This window comes from Arvicanthis niloticus, chromosome 6 (genome assembly GCF_011762505.2).
Source record: "Arvicanthis niloticus isolate mArvNil1 chromosome 6, mArvNil1.pat.X, whole genome shotgun sequence".
Lineage (NCBI taxonomy): Eukaryota > Metazoa > Chordata > Mammalia > Rodentia > Muridae > Arvicanthis > Arvicanthis niloticus.
In genome coordinates, this window is record NC_047663.1 from 86,510,778 (window position 1) to 86,521,815 (window position 11,038).

General features: G+C 39.2%; 1 protein-coding gene across 2 annotated transcripts; it reads left to right on the forward strand.

Moving 5' to 3' along the window:
• Positions 1–727: 727 nt before the first annotated feature.
• On the forward strand, positions 728–10,746 carry Npm1 (nucleophosmin 1). Of its 2 annotated transcripts, XM_034506084.2 has the most exons (11): positions 728–995; positions 2,654–2,733; positions 3,045–3,164; positions 3,361–3,454; positions 3,865–3,971; positions 4,075–4,136; positions 6,393–6,450; positions 6,698–6,781; positions 7,440–7,541; positions 9,360–9,434; positions 10,399–10,746. In XM_034506084.2, the coding sequence occupies exons 1-11, from the start codon at positions 938–940 to the stop codon at positions 10,435–10,437; spliced, it is 879 nt and encodes a 292-aa protein (XP_034361975.1). In that variant the 5' UTR covers positions 728–937; the 3' UTR covers positions 10,438–10,746. The 2 variants fall into 2 exon arrangements, with proteins under 2 accessions (XP_034361975.1, XP_076793166.1); XM_076937051.1 differs by lacking the exons at positions 9,360–9,434; positions 10,399–10,746 and adding an exon at positions 8,318–8,637 and having other exon boundaries at positions 822–995.
• Positions 10,747–11,038: the final 292 nt, after the last annotated feature.

The following is an 11,038-nucleotide window of genomic DNA, read 5'->3' on the forward strand; positions in this document are numbered from 1 at the left end:
AGGGCCGCTCTCAAAAAGCACCCAATGCTGAGGAACGTGTCAGGATCCAGTTTAAAGCGCTAATTCCCAGCTAGAGTCGTGTTAAGGCTCATGACTTTCTTAAAAGCCATTATGCCTTCGTTTGGAATGATAAAGACGGCCTGCGTTTCCTCAATTCTGCACCCTCTAAAGTTTTAGAAAGATGCTTTTTGGAGGCGACTGACTCGGTCTCTCTTTGGTCCCCCAAATGACGTAAAGTTGATAATTTTCACTCTGAAGATGCTGCCTCTGAAGAGGTACAAAAGCGTGGCTACAGGGCAAATAGCCTATCATTCTACGTAACGATCCATCCATTCTGCCCTCGGCTCTAAGTGAAATGATGAGCTAAGAGCAAGCCTTCGAGCAAGTCAAATCCTGAGGTGATTGTGCCTGTTCCAGGCCTACGGGGAACCGGAGGGCGGAAAAAAGCGAAGGGAATCGTTCTGTGATTCTCTGCCCGCAGCCGCCATCTTATTAGAGTGGGCTGCGTACCCTCTCGGCCCTGCGCCTGCGAGCACAAGTAAAGACGTGCAAGACTTGTAGGCCCAGAGCGAGGCCACAAAGAGAAAACGCGCCTGCGCTTGGGCGACCGTGGTGGAGGGGCGGGGCCAGGGACGGACCCGCGTGCGCAGTGAGAGCCCGCCAAGCACCTGGAGGAGGAGGGGGCGAGGTAGAGAGGCGTGAGGTTGAAATGCGCGTGCGCAAAGGCGCGACAGTGCGGGAAGTGGGAGGGATCCAGAGGAAGCTCGCGGAGGCGGGACTAGAGTAGATCTCGCGAGATCTCCTGCGGCCATATATACGTGCGGCGAGCCCGCGTCCTTTCCTTGGCGTGATTCCGTCCTGCGTGTCTGTTCCTTGGAGCAGCAGGCAGTTGTTTTCCGTCCGGCTTCTCCCACACCGAAGTGCGCGCCTCCACCTCATGGAAGACTCGATGGACATGGACATGAGCCCTCTCAGGCCTCAGAACTACCTTTTCGGTAACTGACCGGAGGGGAAAGCTTGCGCACGGCCTGGTAGGGGTGGTGGGGGGTGGGGGACGCCAGCCGAGGCCTGGCGTGTGGGGAGGGCGGCGTGGGTGGAGGCCGGAGGATGGGGAGGAATCTTCCTGGGCCGCGGGAGCCGTGAAGAAGCGGTGGCCTGAAGGCTGGGAGAACCGCCGTAACATGGGGCGGGAGCGGCCCAGCCTCGAGCCTCGGGCGTTAGATTAGCGGTCGGCCGAGGGTGCGACCTTGCTTGTGGTGCGCTCTTTAGAGTACGGATACATCCACCTCCCGCGCTAGAAAGCCCGCACAGGCTGCTTCCAGGCGGCTGATTTTTTTTCTTTTTAACCAGGCCATAGGAGGTGGCACGGGAGAATGGGGCCTGTGCAGCGAGGCGAGGCCTACCTCGCCCTGTTGGGAGGGCACATGTGCAATTCCCTTGGCTTTCCAAGGGTCCGTGTCCCCCGTATTTTGTGGCGTCTGAGGGGTTCGGCCCGTAACGGGAACTGGTCTGAGCAGGCCCAGAAGGGGGCCGCAACCTCTAGGAGCACGTGGTTGCCACGTGGTTGGGGGTTAGGGAGGGGGTGTGGGCTCTACATCCGGGCTCTCCGACTCTTGCCAACCCTCAGCTTTGGGGTCTTGTGGCTTAAGTAACAGCGCTGAGTGGGAAATGCTTATTTCAGTAGCCGGTGGCGTCAGGGTTTGCAAGGCCTTTGTTCAGATCTATCAGTATCCATACAGATGGAGCCCTTTTCAGCCTCTGGTAGGCGGGGTAAGCCCCACGTTGCAGATGACTGTACTGATGATCCTTGTGACTTAGTGTTAGGAGTACCCCTAAATCTACTTGTCTTTATCTAGAATTAGCTCTTTTTGTTGGGCTGGGGAAAAGGAAGGCTCTGTTAAGCACACCGAGGATTCACTTTGGCATCAAGGCTTTTGGGGATCACACCTATCTCTTACTGCCTCCCATTCAGTATGTGTTTTAAAAGGGTGTTAGCTTGGTTTTCAGTGACTCAAGTTTAGCTTATTTGCAGTCCCGAGATTTGTTAAATGAGCAGTGGGCTCGGCCAATACCTGTTATGTGTTTAGTAAATCACCCTAAGTAGTCATTCTTAACATTCTACTGGTATTTATAGCAATTTCCCCATACTACTTGAAAAGTGTTTAATATACGTTAAACATGAATGCATTATTATAAGCTTAGTCATTTTGGCTGATGAACATACTAAGCTGTCACATATGGTGATTGTGAACATTCTCTTTGTAATACTTCCCTTCAGAACTTAATTGGGTAAATTGGGGTTTTTAAAATAGTAAGAAGTGTATATAGGGTTTAGCCTCAACCACTAGATTCAGTTGCAGTTTTTTTCTCGAGACAGGGTTTCTGTTAGCCCTGACTGTCCTGGAATTCACTCTGTAGACCAGGCTGGCCTCGAACTCAGAAATCCTCCTGCCTCTGCCTCCCAAGTGCTGGGATTAAAGGCTTGTGCCACCCCTACCGCGTCAGTTGCAGTTTTAAGTTGTCTACTGTAAAAACTGGCAACATTGCCTCAAACTTTCTGGGTTTCATTTTAGTTGATTTCACAGAGAATTTTAACTCTTTGGGATTTGATGTATACCTCCTTGATAGGTTTGCTTTCTTTTTTGTTTTACAGGTTGTGAACTAAAGGCTGACAAAGACTATCACTTTAAAGTGGATAATGATGAAAATGAGCACCAGTTATCATTGAGAACGGTATGTAACCATAGGAACTTAGTTTTCAGCCATATAGTTTTTATTGATGAACAGTTTAATCCCTGAAAAGATAGGGAATCTTTGTCACCTGTAATTTTGTATGACATGGTCACTCATAGAGGAGCCTTGTGAAGCTTTGCAGAGCAGTGATCTGTTTTTAAACCTGCAGGTTTATTATTAAGTTGTATTTTTTGGGAACAGTTCATTTCTATGGGTTTCTAGTTCTAATCATGAGATGGTCGGTCAGTTTTCCATCAGTGAAAGGCTAGTTTAAAAAGTTTCTTTGTAAATCTTTTATCTTTTATTCACAGGTCAGTTTAGGGGCAGGAGCAAAAGATGAATTACACATCGTAGAGGCAGAAGCAATGAACTATGAAGGCAGTCCAATTAAAGTTACACTGGCAACTTTGAAAATGTCTGTACAACCAACAGTAAGTACATTTGTAAATTTTGGATTTTGTGTTGGTACAGGTCTCTTAAGACAGTGTTACACACTTAGGTTACACAAAGATGTCTCAACAAAGATGCATCTTCTGTCACCAACATTTATTTCTGTTGCTGTCTTTTAAAATAGGTTTGCTATTTGCTGGTGATACCTGGAGTAAAACTTCACAATTGCTTTTTTAGGTTTCCCTTGGGGGCTTCGAAATCACACCACCTGTGGTCTTAAGGTTGAAGTGTGGTTCAGGGCCTGTGCACATTAGTGGACAGCACCTAGTAGGTAGGTTGTTTTCTTTTTAGTTTGTTGTATTTATTGTTTATTTCCAATGTAGACTAACTAGCTTTTCAGTTTCTAAACATTTGTGTGTTGGCACATGTGCCAAGGTGTGCTTGTCAAAGTCAGACAAGACAATTTACCTAGCATCTTTTCTTGCTATCACATGGGTCCTGGGGATCATCAGGTTTAGCTACTCAGGACCCTGTGATCAGTGAGGCAATCTTTCTAGATAGATTTCCATTTTGGACTTTGTAAAGCATGTCTTAGTTATACTTGTATGTACCTAGAAAGGTCTGATTTCTGTTACTAAAGTGCAGTGAAATTTTTCTGATCTTCATCTGCTACCTTTAATCTTTTAAAAATACCATATTATCTACTCTTGTCAAGAGTTAGTATGTCTAATTTTATTTCAGCTGTAGAGGAAGATGCAGAGTCAGAAGATGAAGATGAGGAGGATGTAAAACTCTTGGGCATGTCTGGAAAGCGATCTGCTCCTGGAGGTGGTAACAAGGTTCCACAGGTAAAGAAAAGATTTTTTTTTTTAAAAAAAATCATTTTCTGGTTTTCAGTTTGGTTAATCAGCAAGGATTTCTGTTGCTCATGAATACTTTTTTTTTTTTCAGAAAAAAGTAAAACTTGATGAAGATGAGGAGGACGATGATGAAGATGATGAGGATGATGAAGAGTAAGTATAAGTATGATCTCAGAAACTTGATATTTACCTGTACTCATTTTAGGAGGATTGACTTACAGTGGGCTCTGTAAGGAAATAATCGATGATGTTTGAAAGTGAAGGATTTTGGCCTATGATACCTTGTTTTCCTTACTGACAAGCTATTCTAAATGGGACATTTTTTTTGAGTTATGGTTAGAAAGCAGATTTCATGTGTTCAATATAAGTATGGAATTCCTACTTCTAATCTTACATGACAATTTACATTGAGATAGCCTATATAGTTCTGAAGTTGGTCAAGTATATTGAAAGCATATTCTGAACTAAGATAACTGTTCAAAGAAACATGGAAATTCTTCATATTCATAGTGGTAAGTAAAAGAATAGTCTTGAGGTAAACAAGTTTAGAGTTTGGTAGTTTCCTTCCACTGTTGTGATAATGGCTCATCATGGATGGTCCCCATGAGAGTGAAGTAATAGCTGAAGGTTGTTTACATAGATAAGTTGGAGAGTTAAAACATACTGCCAGAAGTTCTGGAACAAAAAATGTTTCCAGAATGCAAAGAGGCTGTATACACATACTAATACCTGCTTTGCATATATAAGTTCTGACCAGATTCAAATCCTGGATCAGATATTCAAACTGTTTTCAAGATTGAGTTTAGATATTTCCTTGTATGTCTTAAGAAGTTTGAGGAGTAGCAAAAATCTATGAGCATAAATGAATGAATGGGTTATAAATACTGGCATTATGCAAAGATTTTTTTGACTTTTGCCATTTAAGGAGATTCTAAAAGATGTCTTTTGCTGTCAGAAACTAGCTAATGAAAGAATGCTGCTGTATTTATGAAAGGATATGTGGTTCCATAAGATGGTATTGCCTAGTGATAGGGCTTTTTTAATCTTAAGGATGAAATCTTTGGAGTAGTTTTTAGTTGCTGTATGACTGATATTATTACATGGTTTAGAATAGAAGAACAGTTTTATAGAAATTGGCATTGTTTCTGGTACAGGGAAAGTATCTCTATGGATTGGGTTGCAAGCTAAGGCCAGTCTTACACTGACCAATAGTGTTAATCAAAACCACCGGATTTACATGTAGCTTTGATGTGATATCCTAACAAGACAGAATCCCACTACTGAAAGTTCATGCTTTGACTTCATAACACTAATGTAAATAGCCTTGTCACTGGTGACTGGACTATACTGGTCTGAATAGTAAGACTTTGTACACTTAGGTATATAGACAGGAAATAAGATACTTCAGTGGCCATTCTGAATGTGATTGACTCCCTTCTAAAATCACAGCATGCCTGAAGAACATTTTGTACTTAAAGCAAGTGCCATGTGGCTTTATATAATCTCAGATCTAGATTGAAAGTGAAAAGCACTTTTTTTTGTGGTTCTTGTTAAGTAACACGCAAGTAGTCGGGGGGGGGGGGATTGTTAATTGCAGTCTGGCAGCTTAATTCTAATGGCAGATATATCTTTAGGAAGAGCCAATAAAATAAGCCTTGCCAAACACTGCACATACACATTGGAATGAAGTGTAAGCAGAAGAAAAGAGTCCCAAGGAGAAACAGATACAAGTAGAGTCAGAACAAGAGTTTTTGCTCTGTTTTTAAAAAACAAAAATTTTGTATTATAGTATTTAGCTACATCAGCCCCATTGTGTCTGGCTTTGCTGATATTTGACAAGATTGATCCCTATGCTTAGTTTTTAATGGCTGAAAAATCATGTGCATATGTTATTGCTGTGGGCATATTTTTCACCACTATATATCTTAAAGAATAATGTGAAACAGTATCTTGTTTGGTTTATATTCCCTAGGTGACTAAAGTAATCTTACATGTTTATTGACCATATTTGTATGTTTTGGGGAAATGGTCTGTTTAGATTATTTGCATAAGTAAATTCCCACCCTGCAGAGGAGGATTTCTCCAGCCCTGGCTGTTCAGTCAAAGTGAAAAGCTAAAAGTTTTTTTTAAAAGCCTAGTTTCTTTATGGTCTGGTACAAAGTTTATTTGGTTGAATGTTGTTACTTAATTAACATTGCAAAATTAATCAACTATTTCACAACTGTTTGAAACAAGTTTCAAATATTAATAAAATGCTTGTTAAATAATGATCCAGTCAAGTACTGGTGCAAATTCACTATTAACATTTTGCTGTATCAAAGAATACTGTATGGATGAATATGGTTTAATTTAGTTTTATAAAATTGACCAAAAATTTTTCCTAAGTGTCTTGGCATATTTCATTTATAGTGATGATGATGATGATTTTGATGAAGAGGAAACTGAAGAAAAGGTTCCAGTGAAGAAAGTGAGTACATAAGAAAGATACTGTGAAACTATCAAAGGTAGCTAGTAAGGATGGGAAATTTGTACTGCTAGTAGTAAAAACTGGTTTACTTGATGTCTTAAAAGTTGGTTTTGAGCTAGACAGGAAAATTTGAGAATTATCTCATGTGAACTGCAATTTGTTAGTTACTTTTTAGGGCAGTTTAATCTGAGTTAATTTCTACTCTGGAGAGGGCATACTGATGAAGACCATTTTCTTCTAATTGCAGTCTGTACGAGATACCCCTGCCAAAAATGCACAAAAATCAAACCAAAATGGAAAAGACCTAAAACCATCAACACCAAGATCAAAGGTAAGTACCCAAGTAATATCAGACATCATTCATCTACTTAAGTAGTAAATTCTGTGTACCTAAAAACTTGGTGGTACTACTAGATTGTAGTGCACATTAAAATAGCCCAATACATAAATTTGTGAAGTGTGTGTCATGTTCTGTGATTGACTCCAATCTGTAGTTTTATTTTGTAGATCTGTTGTTGAATTGTGTTTATAGCTTTCATAGTCTGGGCTCTGTATTTGTAGAGGTCAAGGCAACCTAAGAGTTGATTGTCTTAAGCTTGTCAGGATTGACTTTACCTTAACTTTAAAAGCATTTTTCATTTTTTTAAAAAAGATTTGTATGAGCACACTAGCTGTCTTTAGACACAACCAGAAGAGGGCATCAGATCCCATCACAGCTGGTTGTGAGCCACCATGTGTGGTTGCTGGAAGAACAGGCAGTGTTCTTTACCACTGAGCCATCTCTCCAGCCCTCTTTTTTTTTTAAAAGATGGCCTGTTTGGTTTTCAGCTCTAGCTCTGACAGGCTTTCTAGCTAGGAACAATATTGTGTCAATTTATATTAGCAACTTCTGCATGCTTTGCCTATAAAAGGGATTGTAAAGATAATGAGAATTCTTGGTACTCACTACTTGTTAAAAACTGTACTAACAGTCTTTGAAAACTTTTCAGGGTCAAGAGTCCTTCAAAAAACAGGAAAAAACTCCTAAAACACCAAAAGGACCTAGTTCTGTAGAAGACATTAAGGCAAAAATGCAAGCAAGTATAGAAAAAGTGAGTAAAATTACCTTTAAATAGATTGGTCTTTCTCCCACTTTAAAGTGTACTGATTTGGAATTTGGTTAAAAAGTAGATAATAAAACAATCATAATCTTGTGCATTCATAAGTTACTTCAATAAAATGTACAAGGGTGCACTCTAATCTTTCAACATTTTCTTTCCTGGGGTTATGCTGTAGAACCAGCAGAGGGCATTTGGTTTTCAGTAAAATTAAAAACAGCTGAAAAAGACCAAGTATTTGGCTGCCTGAGATTATAGCTAAGAAAAGGATCACCTTTAAGTATTTCACAACAGTTTGAGTTCTGTGTCCCTTGTACCAAAGCACCCTCAGTCCGTGACCTGAAATTTGTGTGTGGCTAAGGCTTTCATCTAGTCTGAAATAGAATATCTTTCTTGGCCATTTGGCTGGGAGTAATTTACATAAACCTGGGCTTGTGTAGAAAATGGAATAATACAAATGATTTTTAGAGAATTAAAGATTCTCACCATTATGATTCTAAAAGTCGAGTTACTAAGAATACATGTGGAATAAGGAAATTGCCCATTCCATGTTTTTCCTGTCCTGTAGGCCTTCATGGCTTCAGATTTTCTTTGTGTGTGTAGCCATGAATGGATTGGAATTTAGCACTTGTCCAGCAAATTTCTTATTTAAACTGTAAACTTAGTTTCCTGGTGTCACTGATTTATTTTTTAATCCCTTGCATACACTGCTAAAATGATGCCCCTCCCCCCCATTTTAATGTGGTCCTATCTCCTTGGTTTAATTGCAGGCGCATTGAACATTCCTGGGCACTACTGGTAAATTAAGCCCAAAGATGGGGAAAGAGGAAAAGGAGAAACAAATATAGTACCATCAACAATCCAGACTGAAGTCTTCTATTTTAATCTCAATCCCCTTTCCTGATTGGCCATCCATTCCCCCTTGCAGGCTGGACGCAATCTTGTTTTCCTAAAGCATTTTTCTTTCACTCTTGTGATGCAGAAAACTTTACTGCTTTTCTATCACTTGTGCATATGCCTCATTTCTTTGACCGTGTTTTAACCTTTGTATCCTTAGCTGCTCTCAATAAATTTTTGAATGAACCAATAAGGATGTATGTGACAATATTTTCAAATTACTGTAGTTGAATTATTTTCTAGTGATGGAGGCAATTGAGTATCTTAATACTCAGAATGATTCTGGATTTTGGAGCTTTAGTCTTCACTAAGTGCATAAATGCAAAAAATGAAGCTTCTAAAAAGAAGCTAAAATTTAGAGAAGTGAATTTTATATGAAATAAGGGATAATTATCTGTAGTGACACTATGCTGATAAATTAACATTCGCAGTATCTAGTTTGTAAGAATTTTGGTGGCAAAACTTTATAGATATTGCTAATATTGTGGTTCACTGCCTACATTCATAATTGGAAACATGCCGGACCGATGCTGCAGTTTGTAAGGGTAGCTACTTTTAAAATCCCTTTAATTGCATCTAATTGGAAAACACTTCTACAAACAGGTTGGGATTTAATTTGGTTTTTGGTGATAAATGCTAACTAACTTGCATAATAGGTAGGCATCCAAGTTCCTGTAAATTGTATTTGGGTAGAAGAACCATTTGTGGTTTAAATTTTGGCTCTTTGGAAGAAATTGGACATGAAACAGTGAAAAACCATTGTCTATATGAGGTTTGGGCCTCAGTTGGCTTTTTAATCATGGGAATGTTGAAGGGATGTAGTTTTGGTGTGATGACATGCAGAACTTGGGGAGTTTTCTAAAGGTCTCAATTTCTATGCTTGTCTTTAAATAATAATGTTCTTTTCCTCAATAGGGTGGTTCTCTTCCCAAAGTGGAAGCCAAGTTCATTAATTATGTGAAGAATTGTTTCCGGATGACTGATCAGGAGGTAACTGAATTTTCTGTGGACATGACCAAATATAAAATTTTTGTGATTTATTATGACTTACTTTTAGTCTCTTAAGTTGGCTCCTTGTGAAAGGTTCCTAACCACAGACAGTACTTAAATACATGGAAAGAATTTAATTGGCAGACTGAGCAAATTTTTTAGTGCACATTTTTCCCAGGTTTTAAATAGTTTGGTAAATTATCTTTTGGTTACTGAGCTTAATTTTACTCTTGCTATTGCATTGGCTAAGGAAATAGGCTGTGGTTTTTATTTGCTCCATTTGGCTGCTTTACATAGTCTGATACTTGATCTCTTAGGAGTGGCAGTATCATCTCCAGATAGTAAAGGAGGGCAATATTGGTAGAATCAAACTGAATGTGATACTAATTATGTTTACTGTTGTGTTAAGAGTTACCACATGGGTCCGTGCAAGTGGTGTGAATTATATTTCGATTACAGATGTAAATAGGAAATATAAAAGTTAAGTGGATTATGTTAGACATACAGCTGATTTAATGGGTTTCATCATTAGCTAAATAGGTGTCTATATTCAAACTGTTCATTAAGAATTAAAAGGAGCAATATAGCAGTAGAGGATTAAAATGATATATATAAGTTAAGTTAGTTCCCAGCTTTGTAGTCAAAGTGGTTAGAATTGAGGTAAAAAGCAGTTGAAGTAGTGATGTCATCAATCAGTCCTTTATATCTTGGTTGATAGTTAGCTACAGATTGACGTGTCTCATGCTTTGTTTTTTAAAAACTGATATTGGCTTACCTTAGAATAGGTGTATTCCTTTTGTTTTTTTTTCCCAGGTTGTGATTTTACTTTTTTAAAACTTGCCTAGACAATAAACATTAAATTCTGGATTAATTCTGTATTTTTCCTTTGTATAATGAAATTGTGAGCTGAAGAAATTTTTAATTTTGTAAAGTTAACATTTTACCATTTTCCCCTCCTTTACAGGCTATTCAAGATCTCTGGCAGTGGAGGAAGTCTCTTTAAGAAAATGGTTTAAACAGTTTGAAATATTCCGTCTTACTTCATTTCTGTAATAGTTGATATCTGGCTGTCCTTTTTATAATGCAAAGTGAGAACTTTCCCTACTGTGTTTGATAAATGTTGTCCAGGTTCAATTGCCAAGAATGTGTTGTCTAAAATGCCTGTTTAGTTTTCAAGGATGGAACTCCACCCTTTACTTGGTTTTAAGTATGTATGGAATGTTATGATAGGACATAGTAATAGTGGTGGTCAGATGTGGAAATGGTAGGGAGACAAATATACATGTGAAATAAACAGTATTTTAATAAAGTAGCACTGTTTCTATTTGCTTATTTAACTCTTCCTCCTCCCCATTGAGTATTCCCACCTTCCCCTCCAGCATTTGAGCAGTTACTGCTCAGACATTTACATTAGGGACTGACACTTAACACCTTCACTCTATGGAGATTCAATCTGATCTAAGTTGGACATGACCACTAGGATTCATTCATCCTGTCTTGCTGTGGTATAGTAACATAGTATTTTAACAATGCATGGGAGAAACAAAATTCAGTGGATAGTCAGTGTCTTCTCAAACATTAAGAACAGGCGTTGGGTGTTTTTT

Coding starts and splice junctions, on each gene's coding strand:
- Npm1 (XM_034506084.2), top strand. CDS start 938: ATGGAAGACTCGATGGACATGGACATGAGCCCTCTCAGGCCTCAGAAC. Junction 4,137..6,392: donor GATGATGAGGATGATGAAGA/GTAAGTATAAGT, acceptor TTTCATTTATAG/TGATGATGATGATGATTTTG. Junction 6,451..6,697: donor AAAAGGTTCCAGTGAAGAAA/GTGAGTACATAA, acceptor TTCTAATTGCAG/TCTGTACGAGATACCCCTGC.